We start from the raw sequence: 23,816 nt of genomic DNA, 5'->3' as shown, positions 1-23,816 counted from the left end.
TTAAGTTGTCAATCTCGCCTTCATTCTTGCTTGATGGGTTCGGAGCCGATCCCTCGGCTCCGACTCGGCACTTGCTAAGCTCGAGAGTCACTTTTACCAGCTCGAGGCAGCCCCATATCCCATGATGCAAGGCGGTAAGTACCCAGATCTCGTTTGCCGCTTCGCTTAGGAGGTCTTCTTTTTACCAGCTCCTGGTAAGTTGTTCACTTTTGTGAGATTTAAGCCCCTTTTAGTAAAAACCTTTTATTGATAGTTTTAAGTTTATTTTGTACCTTTCTGACAGAAATTCCCTGTCTCCTTTAATTTTTGTTAGTCAATCTTTTCCTATCCCATCCCCCTGTTAGGGTGTGTGTGTTGGTTTTATAGAATACCTTTTGGTATTTTGTTTAAGTTAATTTTGACTGGTGTGTGTGTGTGTGTTTTTCAGCACCATGTCAAAGGAGAGGGTCTCAGGTTTTAAGAAGTGTGACTCGTGCTGTCAGCAGATGTCTGTGACAGACGGTCACACTTCTTGCCTGTATTGTCTGGGCCCTCTTCACCTGCAGGACTCCTGTGTTATTTGTCACTCCTTCAGCCAGAGAGTCCTGCAGGAGAGAGAATAAGCTGATTCTTAGGTTCTTAAGCCGGAGGGCTCTCCGCTAAGTCGGCTCCACCAAAATCAGCAAACCTTCCAAGGCCCAGGCTTCTGTATCTAAGCCTGCGGCCTCGGCCCGACTGCATTGAGTCGAGATCGGCTCGCTGGAGCCGATTCTGGCTTGACAAAGCCTTCGGCACCGATGGCTATCGGTGCCGAATCTGTATTGACCACTTCGATGTCGGCTCCGATCGGTTGGGACACCCATGTGGCACAGGCATCGGTGTCGGCCCGATCGGCTCGACACCGTTATTTGGTGGCTGTATCGCCCGCTGTAGCCGATACATCGAGGCTTCCTGTCGGCCCGAGAAGTCGGCTCCGACAGGATCTATAGTATCGGCTCCGATGGCTCATTCCAGGAAGAGGTCGAGGTCTCCTTCCTTGGAGCCGATACTTTCGGCCCGGCTTCACCTCTTCTTCGAACGGAGCCATCGGAGCCGATCTTCAAGGTCATCCAGGTTGTCAGATCATGACCTAGAGAGAGTGGTCAGTAGATTACTCAAGTCACAGGTACTGGCCCAAATGTTACACAGTCCGTCTCAACAGACGACTGTTGGTCCACACCCGTTACAGTTCCTCCTTCAACTCTACCCCAGAGCTTGGAGTTGGAGTCTTCGAATGGTTACTGCTACGGCTGGAGGACGGATACCCCTTCTGTTCCTTCAGCCTCTACTCTTATCTCCTCTTGAGACCTTCCTTAGAGGGATTCGTGGTCGGGCTTCCATGGTCTCCTCCGAGGGGATGAGTGGCATCGGACCCTTGTCCGAACCCGCTCTTCCCCTTGGAGCCTCGGCCTTGGTGAGCTCGGCTCCGACATCTGCCTCGGAGACTTCCCTTTCGGTGGTCCCTGGAGTTCCTAGCTCTTCGGAGCGGGTTCTCTCGGACCTGCCTGGGAGGGGAGCATTCGAGGTGATGAAGAGTGTACTGGCCACTGGTATCAGTCAGCAGTCTGTTCCCGTAGCTCCTTCCTCTATAGTACCTGTTGACATCTCTGCCACTTCTCTTGCTACAGGACCCAGAGATCCTCCGCCTCAGGTTTCCCCATTAGGAATTTCCTCTTCCGAGGATTCTCCTGATGTTTCGGGAGATCCTCCTAGGAAGAGGACTTGTAAGAGGAAGCATGTAGACTCCCCCGAGTCTGTCACTTCGGATACTGACTTTGATGAGTCAGAGGGATCCCCTAGATCCCCCTCTGAGGATGTCTCCTTCTCTGACATCCTAGAACTTCTGAAACAGAGGGGAAACTGGCCCACCAACAATCCCTCTGAGGATGAGTCAGTATACCTAGAGGCGTTTGGATCTCGGCCCTCCACCTCCTGGGTGTCTCCGCCTTTCGACCCCCTTATGCAGGTTATTGCACGAAAGGCGTGGGCAGCTCCTGACTCTGTAGAGCCAGTCCCTAGGAGGCCTTCAAAATTTATCACTGCCCCTAGTGACAAACAATTCCTTACTAAGGGTGTCCCCGCTGATGCCATGGTGGTGGCTGCGGCCACCAAAAAGGAACTTGCAGATCCTTCCGTGCCCGTCCATCCTCCTAATAAGGACTCTAGGACCATGGATAGACCAGACTCCAGAGGGATATCCTGAAGGAGCTGGGAGAAGTAGTTCAGGATCCTACAGCTGCAGGGGCTCAAGAAAAAATTGCTTCTCAGCTAGGAACCCTCAATTCCATTGCAAACTCCTCCATGCGGCTAATATCTTATGCTGGATGGAGCAGTAGAGCCGCAGGCACAGGTGTGGCTCTTAGACGCCAAGCCTGGATGCGGCTATGTGATTTTATGGATCCCTTTAAGGCCCTTCACAAATTCTCCCTTTGATGGGTCAGCTTTGTTTGGCCCTCAGGTGAAGGAAACCTTGACCAGGTGCGAGCAGGACGGCAAGACTCTTTCTGCTGTTGGAGTCCGTTTTCCACCCCTTCTAGGCCTTATCCCAAAGGACAGAAGGGTGGGAAGATGTGGTTCAGAAATCCCAAGGAGTCACGCCGGATTCACGTGGTCAGTTTACCCCTAGAGGCAGAGGGGTAACAATAACAGACGCCGCCTAGAGGCAGAGGGATCCAAGAACCAGGGAAACAGGGAGCCTCTCTCTGACAAGCCCTTTCAGCATCCCTGAGGTGTTGCCCGGCTGTCCCTCCTTGGAGGCAGTCGGGAAGATTATCACTGTACCCAGAAGCCTGGCATTCCCTCACTCAAGACAGATGGGTACAGTCGATCATATCCAAGGGTTACATAATTCCTTTCGAGGAAAGTCCCTTCCCCTCAAGTTCCCTTCCAGATGTACCACCCGGTCTAAGGGAGATTGCAGAGTCAGAAATCGCAAAACTACTGCAAAAAGAGCCATTCAGCCAGTTACAATAGACCATTCAGAGCCCGAATCTACTCAAGGTTGCTGTTGGGCCCCAAAAAGACGGGAGACTGGAGACCAATATTGGATCGCAGCAGACTCAACAAGTCTGTCAGCAAGACAAGATTCGAATGGTCACTCTTCAGTCAATTCTGCCCTTCTTACAGAAGGACAACTGGATGTGCTCAATAGATCTTCAGGATGCACTATCACATCAAAATTCACAGACGCCCAGGAGATTTCTCCGCTTCGGCTGGGGTCCAGTCATTTCCAGTTCAGAGCCCTGCCCTTTGGTCTCACTACAGCCCCCAGAGTGTTCACCAAATGCATGGCAGTGGTCACGGCTCACCTGAGACGTCAAGGATTCCAGGTGTTTCCGTATCTCGACGACTGGCTCCTGTCAGCCACCACCAGGCATCAGCTTATACAAGCCAGGGATTACACAATAGACCTTTGTTCTCATTTGGGCATCTCAATCAACTTCGAAAAGTCATCCTTATCGCCCTGCCAGTCTATTACCTTCATAGGCGCAAACTTAAACACTGTTCGGATGTCAGTTACCCTTACAGAACAAATAGTTTCAGACATTCAGACTCATGTCAGGATCATTCTGGCCATCAAGAAAATACAGGCCAGAATGGTTCTAAAGGTATTAGGTCTCATGGCTGCGGCCATTACTCTTCTTCCCCTGGCTCGATTCTACATGCGCCTTCTTCAGTGGATGCTGTTCACACAGTGGTCATACCAGCAACTTCCAATGCGTCACCAGATTCTGGTGACACAGACATGCAAAGAGCATCTTGCTTGGTGGATCACATCGTCTCAGGTTCACCAAGGCAGGTGCTTTGTACCTCCGTCCCCGATAGCCACTGTCACCACGGATGCCTCCCTGATCGGGTGGGGGTCATTATCAGGGCAGGATGGTTCATGGGACGTGGCAACCGCTCGAGTACCATCTGCACATAAATGTCCTGGAGATGAGAGCAGTGCTTTTAACGTTGCAAGCCCTCAACGACTTTCTTCCTGTAGGGACAATTGCAGTCCACACAGACAACATGTCTGTAGTTTGGTATATCAACAAACAGGGCGGAACCAAGTCCTACCCCTTGTGTCGAGAAGCTCAGACTTTGGCAATGGGCGATCTCCTCTCATCGGTTTCTGGTAGCAACGCATATCCCTGGGAAAACCAACATTATAGCGGACAGATTGAGCAGAGCTATCCTCATGCCTCACGAGTGGTCTCTCAAGCAATCTATAGCGGAAGAGATTTTTCTGGAATGGGGTCGTCCATGTTGCGATCTTTTTGCTACTCCCCAAAACAGCAAATGTCCAGACTTCCTCAGCCTCTTCCTTCTATCAGGCCATCCCCCCAGAGATGCTCTGACCCAGGATTGGCCCCAGGGACTTCTTTATGCCTTCCTCCATTTCCTCTGATCCCTCAGGTGATCCAGAAAGCTACCGCTTTGAGAGCCAAATTGATTCTCATTGCCCCTTACTGGCCTCGACAAGTTTGGTTCCCCTCCATCATCACCTTTTGGTGCAGCCGTGGCATCTGGACCCAGTGCCAGATCTTCTGATTCACCAATCCGGTCAGCTGCACCGGTCAATCCCTTCTCTCAACCTCACAGCATGGTTGCTCCACTTCCTTCCTTAGCCAGGCTTCCTTTGATCTCTAACCCAGTTAGAGACATCATAGTAGTTTCACTAAAATCCTCTACCAGGAGGATTTACACAAGCAAATGGAAACGTTTCTCTTATTGGGCTAAGGCCCAAAATATTGATCCTTTTACTGCTCCTGTTCAGGCAGTTCTGGACTTCTTAGCAGAGATTTTTCATGCAGGCTCCTCTTCTTCCACAGTCAGAGTTCAATTGGCTGCTATTTCCAATTTTCATGTCGGGATAGCAGATCATAATATTATGTCCCATAGGCTCTGCAGGGCCTTCTTGAAAGGAATTTTCCTACTAAAACCTCCAATCAGGAATCCTCCTCCTCAGTGGGATCTAAATTTAGTGCTGACATCCTTGATTCTTCCCCTTCGAGCCAGCTGTTTCTTGTTCCCTGAAATATCTTTCTTGGAAAACGTTATTTCTAGTGGCTATTACATCTGCCAGGAGGGTGTCTGAACTTCATGCTCTTTCGGTTCGACCCTATTTGGTTTTTCACAAAGACAGAGTATCTTTGAGAACTAACCCAACCTTTTTACCTAAGGTCGCTTCAAAGAACAATTTGAATCAATCCATTGATCTCGGTGTTTTTCCCTAACCATTCAGATAGAGCTGAACAAAAGCTACATTATCTTGATGTCCATCGTCAACTTAGATATTATTTGGACAGAACAAAAAATTTAGAAAATCTGATCAACTTTTTGTTTCCTATGCGGATAATAAAAAGGCCTTCCTGTTTCTAAAGTGACTTTGTCCAGATGGCTTTCTTCGGTCATCTCTGAAATTTATACTAGGGGAAAACAGCTGTGCTCAAAACCTAAAGCACATTCAACTAGGAGCTTAGCTACTTCTACAGCTTTTCAAGCTAGACTTCCTTTGGACACTATTTGTGCAGCGCCACTTGGGCCACTCCTCACACTTTTGTTTCCCATTACAAATTGGACTTGGCCTCCAGGGACAGAGCCAGTTTTGGCTCTACAGTCCTCAAGAGTTTGTTCCATTGAGCCACCCAGGATAGAGGTGCTAGGGACGCGGTCCCATCAAGCAAGAATGAAGGCGAGATTGACAACTTAACATTGAGTTATGTACCTACCATAACGTTCCATGTTAGTTGTCTTCTCTCGCCTTCTTTCTGGCGACCCTCGCTCCTTGCCCCTGGCCTGGACAGACCTTGTATAAGAAACTATTATGCTAAAGACCATTCAGACCTGGTCCTTTTTCCATCTGTAAGTTTCTTCTTCCTTTGGGAAGTATTTTATGCTTGGTGCTATTGCCCTTTGTCAACAAACGAGATCTGGGTACTTACCGCCTTGCATCATGGGATATGGGGCTGCCTCGAGCTGGTAAAAGTGACTCTCGAGCTTAGCATGTGCCGAGTCGGAGCCGAGGGATCGGCTCCGAACCCATCAAGCAAGAAAGAAGGCGAGAGAAGACAACTAACATGGAACGTTATGGTAGGTACATAACTTCTTATTTTGGAATATGGCCCACTTGTTAAGATCAAAGGTATCTTGAAAACTATTTGGAATATCATTTTAGCAGACCATGATGTAGCAGATATTGTAGGGCCACATCCTATTTTTAACAAAATGGGACCCAATATAAAGAAATATTTGGAAAGCGGTCCAACACACAACATTCCCTCTCCTAAACATACTCACAAATGTGGTAGTTGCAACTTGTGTTGCACCATATTTGAAGGAGAGGGCATAACACTAGATAACATCAATAGGTCTTATATTAGGTTCCGACAAGGAAACTGTAGGTCTAAATTTATTATATATTTAGCCAAGTGTTCTGTTTGTTCAGGTTTTATATAGGTAAAACCGAAAGGCAGTTTCATAAGCGTATTTATGCCCATATGTATAGTGTAAGAAAGAAAGAGGAAAAAAATGCATTATATAGGCATATAAAAAAATGGGGGGACAAACACAATTTTAAGTTTGCGATTTTAGACACTATTAATATTGATCCGAAGGGGGGTGATTATATAAATAGTTGCTATCCTATAAGGAAATGTGGTGGCAACTGTATACCAATGCCTCTACACCCCCAGGACTCAATGATTTTATTTCCATTAGACCATTGTTGCATAAACTAAATCAGTATTAGCAACATTAGGATAGTTTGTAAACAGCTCAAATAGTAAACTTATTTTTTATAAAGCTTTCATTTACTAATTTTAACAGACTGCCTTTTAATCACAAAATTTGGAAAATGCAGTTTTTATTACATTATTTGTATGTTAAATTGTGTTTGTCCTGATTTTTGTATTTAGAAATGAGGTTCATGTTCTAAGGATATGTACCTTTAAATAGCAACATTTTGGTGCCAAAATGTTTATTTAAATTGTAACTGTTTGTTTTTTAAAAAAAATAGTTCTGATGAAGCCAGTGCTGGAAACTGGTGAAAGCGCTTAACTTTCATCTCTTTGGTTTTTAATAAACATTGGATTTTATGGGCAACTTCGATTCATTTTTTACAGCTATTTCTGAAGATTAATAGGTATTTCTGTGGATTAGTGCTTTTATACTTGTTTAGGCGTCTCATGACAGCATAGCTTTTGGCGTTTTTGTTTCGGCTTGTTTAGTTCTGTTGTATTTGCGAACGCCAAACCACTACTGTATTTGTACTTATTGTGGAGTGACCTGAGTGCATGTGTTATGTGGTGGATCCTGGCACCTGACACTGACAGTAACTTTCTCCTTGTTTAGTCTAGTGAGTGGAACATCAGTGTGCCTGACTATAGAGTCACCTATGACTAGAGTGTTGTGTACGTTGTTATGCCTTATGGGCTGTGTTTGAGTGGCACACTGAATTTGTGGGCTATGTGTCATTTGGGTTGTGTTGGGGGGTGAAGTTTGCTTGCGTTTGTGCTTTGGATGTCCCTGATGCTTAAGCAGGTTTTTATTGAGAGCCTTCTCGAATGTAGGTGTGTGTTTTGTGCTTCTATGTGTGTGTTTTGGTGGTGTAGGTTTTGAGGGACTATGTGATGAGTGTGGTGTGGTGCAAGTGTTTACCTTCTCCTCTTGACTGTCTATTCCAGTCTTGGGTGAAGATAGCTTTGCTTCCAGTTTGGCTATATAAGTGCATCTCTCACAGGTTGTAGTGTTGGGTGGTAGGAGGAGAGGGTTGTCTGTGTACATGAGGCAATTGCTGCATTGCCCCAAGATGCCCAGATTCATCAGGTAGACAGGAGAAATCACTGGGAGCTGACCCTTAGACATGCCTGGATAGGTGCTTATTAAGTACTAAAAACTGCTTCCCTCTAGACAAGTGAGGAAAATTGAGTGCTGTAGTAATTTGCAGCTTATGTAGTGCTTACAATGAGTTCTGAATAAGTGCTGACGTCAAAGAAACAGATTTGAGTGCTGAAACTAGAAAACGGGCTAGTTATAAAACAAAACTAAGCTAGAAGGCTTCCCTCCAACACAGAAGGGCTTGGGGGGCTCAGAAGCCTACAAACAGTCTAGGCCACTTAACAGGAAAGGCAGGAAACGAGCTTAAATTTTTTTTTTGTTCTCTTTCCCAGATGCTCTCTTTGTACACAGTAGGAGTGTCTGAAATCAGAATTTGATCTCACTGCACTCAGTTGAGTGAGCAAATGAGATGGGCCCAGAAGGAGTATCCAAACACAAATTTAGAAGATAACTTCGCTTGTTTTGATTTCTTGCATTCTGTCAGCTAGTTGGCAATCTAGTAGGTGACATAGGGGGTTATTCCCATTTTATTTAGCATTTCTTCTATGCCTGAGTAGGGGATTGTGTTAAATGCTTCGGCCAGATGGAAGATGCGCTGTGTGTACTGTTTTACTTCAATCCATTGCTTCAAAATGGAAGAGGTTTTCTTTGTGGTGCAAAAAGAACTGGGATCCTTTTATAATGGGAATTCCTTCAGTTCTCTCATTTGTTTGAGTTGCCCATCTCTGGTCTGGCATACTCTTCTGTGAAGGCTCACTTATAAGCCATGTCTGCCTGTTTTCCTTTAGATCCCCCTCTGTTTTGAGGACCAGCAGTTTTTGAAATGCATCATACACATTAGGCCACTAAGAAAGCCTGTTCTTCCTCATTGGGACCTTAACTGTAGTTTGGAAAAACTGACTGTGGTTTCCTTTCAACCATTTGCTAGCTCTTACGTGAAACTTTGTACTTTGGAAAAATGTCCTGTTAGTTGCCCTTAACCTCTACCAAGAGATTCAGAGCTTCAAGCTTTGATGGCAGTTCCTCTTAGTGCTAATCCTTCTTTCATGCCCAGTTTCACGAACCAGTTCACCAGTCGACCTTCCTTCTTTCATCCTCATCAAACGAGGGGAAATGTACTGATTTGGATATGCATAGACAGCTCAGATTTGGGTCTATATCACTTTGACAAAACGGCAGAAGTTGAAACACCATATGTTCGAACTTCTAACCTCGAAGTGCAAAACCATTGAAGGCTTAGAACAGCGACCCCCCCCCCCCCCCAGGGAAAAAAATCGCTGTTCCAAGAAACACACAACACAAGCACACCAAAAAAACAGCAATCTACACACATGCACTTAAAATCCTACATCTAATCCTACACTAAACTGTACATACACTATCTATCCACTTACCTTAACCCAAACCCTAAGGTCCGTCGCTATCGCACACTCACCTGACCCGTGCCCTAGCCCTAACTCACTTATCCCGCCCTAACCCTAAGGTCTGTCGCAATCGCGCACCCACCTCACCTGTGCCCTAACTCATCTAACCCTCGCACTAACCTAAAGTCCACACAGTCGCACACTTATGAACCTGACACGTAACTTTCCTCCACAGTGCTGAAAATAGCAAAGCCACAGAAACGGACCACCAAATTCTTTCCTTGGGAAAGAATTCGGTGTTCCACGGCTTTGCGATAAGATTTTGAACTTCACAGTTCGAACATATGGTGTTCGAACTGCTGAAGTTTTGACGAACTGATAGGAACCCTCAGATTGTACTTGTACAAAACTGGGGGACATGGATTGGGTCTTCAATTTCTAAGAAAACCATTTCTTCCTTTATTTCCAAAGGCCATTTCTGTTTTTCCTTTAATGAGAAACAGCTCTCCCACTTCTGTCAGTCCATTCCACTGGGGCAGTAGCGTCTTCAGGAGCCTTCAAAGGTTTGGCTTCAAGAGCTGTTCTCGAGATAGCTGTTTGGTCCTCAGTTTACAGTTTCGCCAAGCATCACAAGTTGGATGTGTTTTCAGAGTTTGCCAATTCCATCTTTCAAGACTTTTTCGACCACAACTTTCTTCTTCCTCTAATCCTTCTGATAAGCTTAAGTGCGGTCCAAAGAGTTTTTGCCAGGCTGTGGAGTGGTGATTCATCACTGGGACAAAGCAGAAATTCCCTAAGACTCAAGAGCAGAAGAAGTTATTTCTTACATTTATTTAATTGTACTTCTTAATGCTTATAATTGTGCTATACAGCTAATCTACTACATCTTGCACTGTTATAAAGTTTTTTTTACTGTTTTACTACATTTGTGTACTGTTTTAACTGCATTTTTCATTGATAGTTTCATCACTGCAATTACATTTTTACTGAATTACTTAACTGTAAACTGCTTTTTCATACTGAGAGTTGTATGTTCTGTTTGTGAATGCTTTATCTGTGCTTTTCTGTGCATTTTTGTGAGGTTTCTTTGTACTAGTCATGTAGCATAGTCTGGATAGAGGCCTGCTGTTACCCAGGCCTGGTTGTTTTGTTTGAGTTTCCTGTGTTTCTGGCAGCCATCGTCTGCTGCTAGAAAACACAGAGCACTGTGTGTAAGTAAGGTTTTAAATGAATTTTTTATCCATTTGTTAAACATCTGTTTGTTCTGATTTCCTGCCAAGGAGTGTATCATGTAACTGATTTGTTTGCAGTTAAAAACATTCTCTAGAGTTTCCTTGCTTCTTTATCTGTTTAAAACTTTAATTTAGTGGCTCATTGCTGTTTTTGTGCTGTGATGAACATTTCTGTAGTGCCTAAAACAGTGTAGCTAGTAGCTGTAATAGGTTCCCGTCTTCCCTCCTTATTGGTGTATTTTTCTTATACTTGGTGGCTATGCAGTTGCCCATCCCTACATTAAATTTGATCTGGGACAAACATAATACAGAGAGAACATTTGAGAAGGCCAACCCACTTAGGTTCTTAACCTTGAATTATCTTCTGTTTCTCCTTTCTTCCTTTCCACTTTACAAAAAAAAAAACTTTGCTAGAATCTCCTTGTGTTCTGACTGAGTGTGCGTCTCAGCTGATAATTAAATTTTTGGCACTTTTTAACTGTTCAGAGTTGAATAAAACAATAATTGAATTCAGTTCAGAGTACAGTTTGAATATATTGCATTTATTTAAACTGTATTTGCTTTTATATTGGTACACACTCGGCACTACACTTGGATTGTTTTTAGTGCTGTTTTAGCCGCTTTTCTGTAAAAAAAAAAAAAAAAAATTGCTTCTAAACCCACCAAGCCTTTCTGTGTTGGAGGGAAGCCTTCTAGCTTATCAGTGGGGAGTGGTAAGCACTAGCTTATCAGTGGGGAGTGGTAAGCACTAGGTAGCCTATCTACCACAAGAGAAGTGGTTTCTGGCCCAGAAATTGTAGTTTATTGGTAGTTTGGGCAGTTTTTCCATTTCTTTCAACTTTCTAGTTTTAAAGCCTGTTTGTTTACCGCCTTTCATGTAGCTAGTCTAGTCCAGATACTGACTTGCTGTATTCAAGACTGTTTGTAAGCTTCTGAGTGGTGCCAAAGTCTGCTCTTCAATTTTTCCCTTAGATCTGCTAGTTCTCTCCTCTTCTTCACTTTTACTAGCTTTAGTCTAGCACTTTACCAGACTTCTTGCTACAATTATTGTAGCACACAAGTGCTATCAGCACTAAACATTCTACAAGGAAACGGCTCCAGTACCTGTTAATGCCAACCCCTCTAGGCACGTGTAAAGGTCAGTTCCCTGTGCTTTCTCCTATTAACCAAGTGAACTTGGGCACCCCGAGACAATGTAGCAACTGCCTCATGTACGCTTGACAACCCTCTCCTCTTACCCCCCAACACTCAGACTTGTGAGAGATGCACTTACATATCCAAATATATTCATATTGGACGCCACACGCTCTCCATCCAAGACTGGAATAGCTGATCAAGAGGAGGTCAACACTTGCACCACACCACATGGAACACATAGCCCTCTTCTCAAAACACACACCAGCACTGCCTTCACATAAAAACACAAACCACACACCCACCTTCGCGGAGGCTCTCAATAAAAATCTACCCAAACAGCAGAGACCTCCAAGGCAAAACTCACTTGACCACCTCAACACTAATTACTAGGCACACAACTCTCCTAAACAGTGTGCCACTCAACCAAAGCCCCTAAGGCAAAACAGCATGCCCAACGCACTAATCATAGGTGCCTCAATGGTGAGGCACACTGATGTCCAACTCACTAGGTTGAATAAGGAGAAAGTAACAGTCATCTGCCTGTCAGGTGCCAGGATCCACCACATAACGCACGCACTTGGGTCCCTCAACAAAGGTTGCAAGTATGACTGTGTCATTGTAGATGTGGGTGTGAATGACCTGAGACGTACTTCCCTGGACTTCATGAAGAGACATGGAGGAGCTCCCATATCATGTAGCCCAACTGGGTATGACCCTAGCCCTGAGCAGCATCCTTCCATCACCCAGAATGATACCACAGTACAAGTTGAAAATTGATTTCAACAATTGGCTAAGTTTCTGGTGTCATTCTAAGGAAATCCAGTATCTTGTCTGCCTGGGATGACATGATTGAGAGACCTTGATGGTCTGCCAAAGATGGCCTGCATCTGTCACCACTGGGCTTCTGGATACTGGCAAAGGCTCTTTCCCACCCCTATAGTGCCTTTTTTAGATGGCGTTCCAAAGACCAGATTAACACCGTAATGGCTACAAACAAATGCAATCTGAGGGTCATGCTGCTCAGTGCTAAAAGTCTAAATCTGAAAATGCACTCACTCAAAGCACTCCTTAAAATTGAGAACATCGACATTTGTGCTGTTAAGAGACCTGGTTCAAAGCAGCAGAAAGCACCCCTGCACTACCAGGCTTTAACTCATTCCACACCTTTCGGCCCCAGAACTTGGTCTGAAGTTCCAAAGGCAGTGGTGTTTCCATATTCATAAAGGATATGCACACCTCCAGACTGGTAGCCCAACATAATGCATCAGAGGTACTTCAGGAGCAGCTAACATTGGGTAAGACAGCGATTCAGGTTGCAGCCTGCTATAGGTCCCCAACCATGTCCCAAGACTTGAGCTCAGTGTTCCTAAGCATCCTGGAGAATATTAGGGTCCAAACTCGCACACTCATACTGGGCGACTTCAAATAATCCTCCATTAACTGGACCAGCTCGTTCTTACCCCCACTAAAGGTAACGACATCCTTGACCTGGTTATTACTAACATGGGCGACTGTTGCTCTACACCAATAGTCAACTTCTCCCTGGTTAGATCTGACCACAAACTAATCTCCTTGGAAATCCACATCCTCCCCCCAACCCCTCCCCCCCGCAAGGGTAACCACCATGAAAAACTTCTCCAAAGCTAACTTTGGGCTCCTAAAAACAGAGCTAGCTAACTTCATGGCACCCATGCAGATGGTGAATAGTTGCATGACCGCCGAATCATACACAAATGCACTGTTCGAACACGTACACAAATACACAGATCTTGCCATACCCAATAGAACCAAGACTATCTCCTCCAAAAAAAGGAAGCCAATCTGGTGGTCCCCTGCCATAAACAAACTCTACAACAGAAGGAAGAAACTGATGCGGAATAAGGTGACGTCCCAAGACTGGAAAAACTCCCTTATCAGCCTCAAAAAAAGTTGAGATCACTCATCAAATTCTCTAAAGCTAGGTATGAAAACAGAATTGCAGCAGATAGTAAAGACAACCACAAGACCTTCTGTAGTTAGGTAAAGAACCTCCACAACAGTATCCAGATTTGCTCTGAGGTACTGAACGATGGTATCTCCTATACCGAGCCAACAGATATTGCCAATATACTGGCCAACAGATTCAATGCCACCCCCCCCCCCCCAAGGACCAAGCACAATACCAGTAGATTGCCAGGCACCCAGTATTACTGCTGCACAGGTTAAAACAGCACTGTCCAAGGCCAAGAATACAACTTCTATAAGACCTGACAATATCCCTGGCTGTGTTCTACATGAACTACAGAGTGAACTGGCATCTCACCTGTGTGCTCGGTTCAGTCACAGCCTCACCTCAGGCTTTGTCCCTACCGAATGGCGCACTGCAACAATCATCCCTCTCCACAAAGGAGGAGCGATTACAGACCCTGGGAACTATCGCTCCATTAGCCTGACAAGTCTGATGTGCAAAGCTATGGAACGTGTTATTATGGACCCAATAAACAAGGATATAGGGGAATCTCCAAACTCTGAATCCCACAGTTTGGTTTTGTGAAGGGTAGATCATGCCTGCTCAACCTGGTTGATTTTTTTTAGTCAGTCACCTGAGCTGTGGATGAAGGCAAGGTGGCTCATACAGCCTACCTTGATCTAGCCAAGACCTTTGATGCCATTCCTCACTCAGGAATCATAGAAAAACTCACTAAGCTAGGCATCAACCCCTACGTGGATTGCAAACTGGCTCACAGAACCCCCAGTGTAAAAGTAGCTGACTCCAAGTCAGAATGCTAATCAGTCACAAGTGGAGTCCCACAGGGTTCTGTCCTGGGTCCTCTCCTGTTTGGTATCTACTTCTCTGTAGTCCAGGCCAACACAAAGGGACTCTGGCTGACAAAGTTCACAGACGATTGCAAGTTGGGAGCCATTACTAACTCCTCAAGTGATGTTGACATCCTACAGAAAGGCCTCACTGAGACCAACAACTGGTGTCATGACCATGGCCTTAAGCTCAGTGCCAAAAAATTTTGTCATCCCCTTTGGGAAAAACACAGTTCCAATGAATTACCACATCGATGGTAGTCCACTGAACACAGAATGTGTTATAAGAGATCTAGGAACACAGGTTGACAGCAACCTCTCTTTTGACCACCACATTGCCACTGTGGTCAGAAAGTCTTTCTGTGTGGCACATCTCATTACTAAGGGTTTTGCATCTAGGAAGAAAGAGGTCATTGTCTCCCTCTACTCTTCCCTCATTAGGCCACTCGTACAATGCCCCATTTGGCATGTACTTCACTAGACACCTGTAACAACTGGAGAGGCTGCAAAAGTACTTCACAAGGAGGATCCTAGGCCTTAAACACTTGTCCTATATGGACAGATCAAACTCCAACTATTCTGTGTCTCATATTGCCTACTTAGAGGCGATCTGTGCTTGACTTACAAAGCCATGCTACATCTAAAGAAATTCCAATCCCTCCACACCACACACTCCAGAGGCCTCAACCTCATTACCATAGTCAACAGAACATGCTGGAGGGACAGGTTCATAACCCAGAGACTACCCATGCTATGGAATAGACTTCCCACACATGTCAAACAGAGCACCTCACTGGCCCTCTTCAAGAGAAATCTTGAGTGGATGGGAAATGGGAAATTCACCCTGGGGATCACTCCAGTGGCTCTACTCGACAGAGGCGCTAGGAACTAAGTTCGGGTGGCTTGATGCCAGGGTAATCCTATGGGCTAGGCTTGTAAAGGCTCCAGGGCCATTAGCCTAATGGACACCTATGAACTCCTCCTTCAGGTAGTAATACTGCAACAGTGATCTTGGAAAGATATAGTACAGTTGTGTAAAAACTTGACAGCAGTAGATTGTCCTAGCGTGTAAAAACCGGACAGCAGTAGATGTCCTAGCAATCAGTTTTGCATTACTTCTTCCCTTTGGTTGGACTTGTAATGTGTTTTTTTGGCAAAGGCGGATCTTCTCCTTTCCTTTTGTGTGTAAGACATATACTTCAATCAATAGATGTGTCCTTCTGCTTCAGTTCTTTGGTCTGGAATAAGCAAGTTCTGAGTTATATGGCTCTCATACGGCCCTTTTGTACCTGCCACCACGGGGTTTGGGTCATACCGTGGACTTAGCTTGTGAGGAAGGTGGCCCGGCTTTGCCAGATTATGCCATCAGTTATTAATATTGCAACAGATAATCGGTAACATCTGTTATGGTAAGTTCTTGCACAACTGTGCCATCATGTTCAGTTTTTGCTCTTAGATGGTGTAGTAAATGTTGTAGCATCTGTTTACATTACTGGTATCTCATTTTATTTGTTGCAGAATTGGAAGGATCGTCAAATTCTTTATATGTGTGGGGCCAGAATAATACTGTTGCTAGGAAGAGCAGGTATGTGCTGTTCAGTAGGGTATGTATTTTATTATTTACTAACCTGGTATAGAACCAGTTTAACTTTTCTTTTCATAATGGACAACTTCAGTATGAGGCACGACATGGATGTTCAAGACTTGTTTGGCTTCATAACCAATAATTGAACATCTGTGACACTTGTTGATGGGATTGTGACTGATTTTTTTTTTTTTTTTTTTTACTAAATATTTGTTTGAAGGTCCTGCAGTTAGTGATGATGTACCCTTTACTAGGATGTGCCATGATATGAAATGCTGTACTACGCATATCCATATCTCTTCAGTATGCCAGTTATCTCCAGCTCTTTTCTACTGTTTATATATTTGTTTTGACCTTTGTAGTGGCTAACTTCCAGCATGCAGTACATAATGCACTTGATCATCTAGGTGTTGCTTTATGTAAAGACAGCTAAATAAGACTCACACTAGTGTTATTGTTGCTTAGAGAAACAGAAGTGAAGGACTGCCTTAGAAGCTGCCTCTGGTCAATTCTGCTTGAAAAATGACTGGTTGTTGAGAGTCACTAGCATGAGTGTCCAGCAGGAGAGTCAGAATCATGTTGCCAGCTCTGCTGTGAAACAGCATCAGAAGGTGAAACTGGTGGAGGCAAGACTTTGTACCGACACTCACTCTTGGGCTAGTATGTCCTCTTGATGGCCTGTGTCCACATGTGGTAGCTTTGTTTTTGACTAGCACAGGCTTGAGTTCACACCCTTCCTCCATTTAAGTGTCTGCCGAAAGCCGTGAAGATATGAGCCATTAACAGCTGACTTGGGAGGGTGTGTCCGAATTTGCAGGCATCATCCATCCACCAGATGAGTGATTACTGGCTCTGATGCAGGTAGATTTGTGAGATTTCCAGGTGGCTTGCTTGTAGGATTCCTCTCCAGAAGGTGCCAGTGTCTATCTCAGCACAAACCGATTTCACTCAGACATTGATATCAAAAGCCTCTAGATGCCCCAGTGGGTGAACCCATCTCTTTCGAAACCTCTCCAGAATGCCCTTCTGAAGAGCTCCCTCCCAAGAGATTACGTAAGAGGAAGCATTTGGACTCCCGGAGGAGTCTGTCACATCTGACACAGACCTCGATGAGTCAGAAGGGTCCCCATGGTCACCCTCTGAGGATTTCTCATTTGCAGACATCCCAGAAATCCTTAAGCAGCGAGGCAGCTTGCAAGCCCCTCACCCCTTCCGATGAGGAGTCTGTCTACCTGAAGGCTTTTGGGTCTCTCCCTTCCGCCACTTGGGTGACTCCGCCTTTCAATGAACTTATCAATTTAGTTTGTTGAAAGGTGTGTGAATCTCCAGATTCAGTGGAGCTTCTTCCCTGGAGGCCAAATAAATTTATTACATCTGTCGAAGACGAAACATTTCTTACTAAAGGTGTTCTGGTAGATGCTATGTTGGCGGAGGCGGCCACCAAGAAAGAGTTGTCAGAGATGTCCACTTCTGTCCATCCCCTGAGCAGAGTCACGTACGATGGACAGATATGGGAAGCGCATGTTTTCTTCAACTACGTTTACACACTGCTCCCTGAATTATCTTACACATTTTACCAGATTACAGAGAGATCTGAAGGAGCTTGGAGATGCTTTCCAGGATTCAGTAGCTGCGGGGTATCAGATAGTGACCTCCCAGCTCTCTACCTTAAATTCAGTAGTAAACTCATCCATGAGGCTTGTTTCTTATGCAGCCAATGAAGCGAGTAGGTTAGCAGGTTCAGGAATTGCCCTTAGGAGACTTTCCTGGATGTGCTTGTGTAACTTTGTGGAACCCTTCAAGTCATCCTTTGTTAAAGCCCCTTTCGGCTCATCCTTGTTTGGGCCTAAAGTCAAAGACCGACTAACCAGGTGTGAACAGGAAAGAAAAAGTCTCTCTGCCAACGGAGAGTATTTCTCCACACATTCTAGAATTTATTCTAAAGGTCACAAGGGAGGGAAAATGTGGTTTCTAAAATCCCAGAGAGCTTTTCAAAACACTCATGGTGAGCCTTCCCCCAGGGGCAAAGGGGGAAGCAATAATGGAAGACGCCGGCCACGCAGCAGAAGGGGTCCACAGAACCAGGGAGACAGAGAATCCTTCTTTGGTAAGCCCTTTCAGCACTCCTGAAAGGAGGCCTGTCTGTCCTTCTCTGGAGGCAGTCCGGGGTTCAGTTATCTTTATACCCAGATGCCTGGCTGTAAATAAGGCAGGTTGGTACAAAGCATCATATCCAGAGGTTACTTCATACCCTTTTCTATTCCTGCCCCATGCATAAAAAACATTCCGGATGTTCCACCTAGTCACAGGAAGCAAGCAACCCTAGAAATGCAGAAGTTGCTAGAAAAAAGTCATCTAACTGGTCCCCGCAGACCAGATAGGATCCAGGACTTACTCAAGGCTCTTTTTAGTTCTGAAGAAAAAAGGGGACTGGATACCCGTACTGGATCTCAGCAGACTGAACAAATCTGTAAACAAGATGGTTAACAGTGCATTCAATACTTCCCTTTCTGGGAAAAGGCAATTGGATGTGCTCTGTAGACCTCCAGGATGCGTGCTACTACATAAAAATGGACTGACCATCCAGGAGTCATCTGTGCTTTTGGCTGAGAGCCAGTCACTACCAGTTTTGAGCTCTGCCCTTTGGTCTCACTATAGCCCCCAGAGTGTTCACCAAATGTATGGCACTAGTTACGGCTCTCTTGAGATGTTTAGGATTCTGAGTGTTTCCATGTCTAGATGACTGGTTCTTCACCACCACCACCACCACCACCAAGCATCTTCTAACCGAAGCAAGAGACACCACTCTGACACCTTGTTCTTGTCTAGGGATCACAATAAACTACGAAAAATCTTCCTTATTGCCATCTCAACATATTGTTTTTATAGGAGCAGATGTAAACACTACAACAATGATGGTAAAGCTTCCAACGGAGAGAGTACAGGCCCTTTGAACACAGGTTCTAGACCTTTTTTTTCAGTAGGAAGACTCAAGCAAAGATGGTTCTAAAAGTACTAGGCACCATGGCAGCAGCAGTAAATGTAATTCCTTTAGTGAGGCTGCACATGAGAATTCTATAGTGGCTGCTGTTCACTCAGTGGTCAGTGCAGGAACTTTCGATGTCATGCTAGATTGTTGACAGAATCTTGCCGAAGGGCCCTTTGCTGGTGGCTTCACTCCAATGAAGTGACTCTAGGTTGACCTTTAGTTCTTCCACAACCGTTTGCCAAAGTGATCACGGATGCTTCCCAGATAGGGTGTGGGGAGCATTATAAGGGAAGAACAGTCCAAGGCACTTGGCAGGATCACGAGGTCCACCTGCACATCAATGTCCTAGAGATCAGAGTGGTATTCTTGTGTTGCAGGCATTCCAAGACACTCTTCCACTAGGAACGATTGCGAGCCAGATGGACAATGGCATTGGTATGGTACATAAACAAGAAGGAACTAGAGCCTACCTCCTTTGTTGAGAGGCCCTGAGAATATGGCAGTGGGCAACCTCCCCCCAGTGCTTTCTGATGGCAACTCATATCCCGGGGAAATCCAAAGTGATAGCAGACCAACTCAGCAGAGCAATACTGATGCCTCATGAGTGGTCCTGAAACAAGACATAGCAGAAATAATTTTCCAAAAATGGGGCCAGCCTTGCGATCTTTTTGCCACATCCATAAACACCAAATGCAGCAGCTACCTTGCCCTAATCCCCCCCCTCTGGGGGATCCCCAAGGGATGCACTTGTACACAATTGGCCCCCGGGTCTTCTTTATGCTTTCCCTCCTTTTCCACCGATACCCAGAGTTCTTCAGAAAGCCAGCGCATTGGGAAGGGACTTGATACTTAGCCTCTTACTGGCATAGTCATATTTGGTTCCCCTTCTTCCAGCCTCATCTTTAGGAGGAGCCTTGGAATTTGGACCCAGTCATGGATCTTCTGACCCATCCGTCCGGAATGCACCATCCATCTCTTCAGACCCTCAAGTTGACAGCTTGGCTGCTCCAATTCCAAACATAGCCAGGCTACCTAACCTTTCAACCTCTGTGCAACATATCCCGACTTCTTCTCACAAAGCTTCTACAAAAATATTATATCTCAGCAAATGGAAAAGATTTTTCTCCTGGGCCTTAAAAAAATCATATTGGCCCTTTCTCTGCATCTATATCTTCAATGCTGGAATTTTTGGAAAAACTTTTTAATGAGGGAGCAGCTGCAGCTACTATTAGAGTACAGTTAGCTGTAATTTCTAATTTTCATTTTGGAGGAGGGGGACCCAGTGTTATGTCCCACAGACTTTGTAAAGCTTTCTAGAGAGGTACTAACCTGTTAAGACCACCCATGAAATCACCTCTACCTCCATGTAACCTAAATTTCATAGTATCCCATTTAATTCTTCCCCCCTTCGAACCTGCATCATCCTGTGACTTCAAGTCCTAACCTGGAGGACAATTTTTAGTGGCTTTCACTTAAGCTAGGAGGGTTTCAGAATTACAAACATTAGATATCAAACCTCCATATATGCTGTTTCACAGTGACAGAATCTCATTTCACACAAACCCATCCTTTCTACCAAAAGTATGCTCAGAATCACTTAAGTCAGTCTGTAGAACTACCAGGTTTTTTCCCCAAATATGGCAATAAGGCAGAATGTTACACCAACTTGATGTACCATAGACAATTATGTTTCTTTTTACACAGAATGGAGAACTTTAGAAAAACTGATCAATTGTTTGTATCCTTTTCAGACTGCAAGAAAGGAGCTTCATTAGCAAAAACCACTCTGTTCAGGTGGTTGTCAGATTGCATCTCCTTTTATCAGTCAGTGAACAAGCAGCTTTCAGACAAAGTAAGAACTCATTCTACCAGGGTTATTTCGACCTCTTCTGCCTTTTGTACAAAATTGCCAGTTGATACCATTTGTGCGGCAGCAACATGGATAAGGCTTCATACCTTTATCATTCATTACAAAGTGGATTTGTCCTCCAGGGACAGGGCCTCCTTTGGGTCCACTGTTCTGAAGAATGTTCTCCCATGAGCCACCTAAGAAAGATTGTGCTAGGGACGTTGTCCCACAAGTACAGAATGAAGGTGAGATAGAACAACTTCACATAAAGAAGTTATGTACTCACCATAACGTTACATGTGAGTTGTCCATCTTGCCTTCATTCTTGCTTCCCTCCCCTCCTACCCCCATCCTTTTAACTCCTGGAGGATCGAGAGGTTGTTAATTGGTATCCGATATTCTCTGACCCTCGTCTTAACTTATAATCTAATGGAGAATTCTTACATATGCATATTAGTATACCAGCAAACAAGATGGGAATGTCCCAACCTAGAGCATCATGGGATATGAAGTAAGCCATGAGCTGTTTGGATACCTCAAGCTTTTGGAAACAGCCATGTTAGGATCGGTTCTGAACCCAAGTACAGAATTGAAGGTGAGAGGGACAACTCACATGGAACGTTATGGTGAGTACATAACTTCTTCCTTTGTTTTTTTGCTGTCCTCATGCTCCTGCCAGCTTGGGAATTTACTTGGTATAAATTCTTCCAGTTGTAGGGCTACTGAAAAGGGTCCTGGATGTCCTGTATAACAGCTGCTAAATGAGTCAGTTGTTTAATGAATGATCCCGCTTTTTGCATCACACTTGCTCGCAGCTAAATCAATCTTCCTTCCAACAGCTTCTAGTGGAGTCTCTTGAAACCAAGTCCATTATAAACCCTTTTAAATAGCCTGATCTGAAGATGCCATTCTTCATTCTGTCATCAACATGTGGGTTCAATTCCAGTATTTCGAACAGACTTGGCCACTTCTGTAGCTCGTGGATTCCAAAACTTCTTGCACTTCCCTTACCCATAATGCTTGGATTAACTCAGATCTCATTTACCGCTTTCACCTTCAGAAGTGGTTGTCCGTCTCTCTCAAGCCTTACCAGTTAAGTCAAATAATTTCTATATTTCTCACTTCTAAACCTAGTTGTAACCTTTTCTTTGTCTGTTGCACCTTCTAAATATATTTCAGCTGTTATTTTTAGGTAAAAATTTCCATTCTTTCCTTTATCCTTCCCTTTCCATCTACCATTAGGTAGCTCTTACTTAACACTGGTGGTACCCCTTATCACTCGATAAGTCTTATTACCATTGCGGTAATTCTTTTCGCTTTAAAAAAAAAAAAAAAAAAAAAAAGCCCCTTTTCTATTCTTTTCTCCATGTTGGTCTTTTTAGTGTGTGGTAGTTTCTTATCCATATGAATTTGTGTGTGTTGCCATCCTTAACTTCTCATTGAAAAGGTAGATAAGCGAAGGCTCTGACTGGCTTTAAAAAAAGTATGGAATGTGGTCATAAAATTCCATTTTGGACCAGCATCCATTATGTGTATACTGCCCAAGTTCCTTACATTTGCAAGAGGACTGCTCTATCTGCCACTCTTTCAGTCACTGAATGTTGGTAGAGAGAGAGAGAACAAGCTCATCCTGAAAGGCTTGCTTCCCTCTTCTTTTGGGGAGGCCATATCTGGATCTCCGGTTCAGGACAAGACTAAACAAAAATCTGAACAAACATCTGCTGCTTTCTCCTCCTGTATATCTTTGGAGACTAAGAAACTCTCTGCCTCAGTTCCAAGCACTTCCTCAGCACCAAGTCCAAAAAAAAGAAAAAGACATTGGAGCCGACTTCTAAGGCATCAACCCTGAGGCATTTGGAACCAGTGTCTGCTCCCTCGGTTCTGACATCTTCGTCAGTACTGGAACATTTGTCATCTTCCTTTACTCCACTAGCTAGGGCTCAGTTTTCCCATTCAGTTGACCCTTTTGCTGACAGGCCACTATCTCCTTTCTTGGACAGACCAAAGTCCCCCTCAATGGTCTTAGTCCATTTTTCCAGGAGTCTAACCAAAGAACATGGGGAGAGGTTGGTGATGAAAATACTTGGGCCAAAGGCTTGCCAGGCAAGTTCCTAGTTTTCTGGAGCCAGCCTCATCTGTTTCAAACATACTCTTTACTTTGGAATGGACAGTTACCCTGAGCTTTTCGGTTGCATCAGAACTGGAGTCCTCTTGGAGTTGTAGCTTGCCTCCCTGTTCCGAGGTGTTGAGTTCTAATCCTTTTTTTTTTTTTTTTTTTATCGGAGCTATCTCAGCATCTCTGAGAATCTGCACTGACAAGTTCAAATCTTACTTTGGTCTCTAGGAAGACCTCATTGGTGCAGGAAGGGACTTTGGCACCGAGGTCTGCCCTTTCTGTTCCAGTGTGACCCACTTGTCCTTTGAGTCAGCCTTCGAGGCCATGAAGTGAGCATTGTTTGCTTCTAGATCCAGGTTGGTTCCTTCCTCCTTGGAACCTCCATCCCAGACTCTTTCGGGCCCAGAGCATCATCCAGCCCCTCCACAGGGTCAGTGGATACTCTAGCCTCAGGTTACCCAGCAGGGTACCCCCTTTTCCAAAACCACCCCTGGCATTCCCCTGAGGAGGTCTCTCAGAAGAAATTCTGTAAGAGGAAACACTTACTAAACAGAGGAGTCCATCACAGAAGACATGGATTTCGATGAGAGTGAAGGGTCCCCCCGGTCACTTCCTGACTGTTTCCTTTGGAGAGGTGGTTGGAAGTCCTTCAAACGAGGAATCTGTGTACCTGCCAGCTTTTGGTACCCCCACATCTACTTCCTGGGTGTCTCCACCATCCGACAAGCTCATTGAGTTGACCTCTGAGGTGTGGAAGGCCTCTGACACCACTGATCCAATCCTCAAGAGACCAGGCAAAAGTATTACAGCCCTGGAGGATAAGCCCTTCCAGACAGAGTTCCCATAGGTGCCATGGTGGTAGCGGCGGCCACTGCAAATAAACTAGCAGAGGAATGTTCCTCGATC

The 23,816-nt window shown here is 44.8% G+C and overlaps 1 protein-coding gene across 3 annotated transcripts in view; it reads left to right on the top strand.

Moving 5' to 3' along the window:
* GTSF1 (gametocyte specific factor 1) overlaps positions 1 to 23,816 on the top strand; it is a 1,343,308-nt gene that overhangs the window by 935,187 nt on the left and 384,305 nt on the right. For all 3 annotated transcript variants that reach the window (XM_044083970.1, XM_044083971.1, XM_044083972.1), the window contains exon 7: positions 15,890 to 15,956. In XM_044083970.1, the coding sequence (XP_043939905.1) occupies positions 15,890 to 15,956 (67 nt within the window). The remainder of the gene's footprint in view (positions 1 to 15,889; positions 15,957 to 23,816) is intronic.

The sequence above is a fragment of the Protopterus annectens genome, chromosome 9.part0, assembly GCF_019279795.1.
Source record: "Protopterus annectens isolate FY-2018-M chromosome 9.part0, PAN1.0, whole genome shotgun sequence".
Classification (NCBI taxonomy): domain Eukaryota; kingdom Metazoa; phylum Chordata; order Ceratodontiformes; family Protopteridae; genus Protopterus; species Protopterus annectens.
The sequence above is the reverse complement of the archived record's forward strand: the minus strand, read 5'-3'. Positions and strand labels throughout refer to the sequence as shown.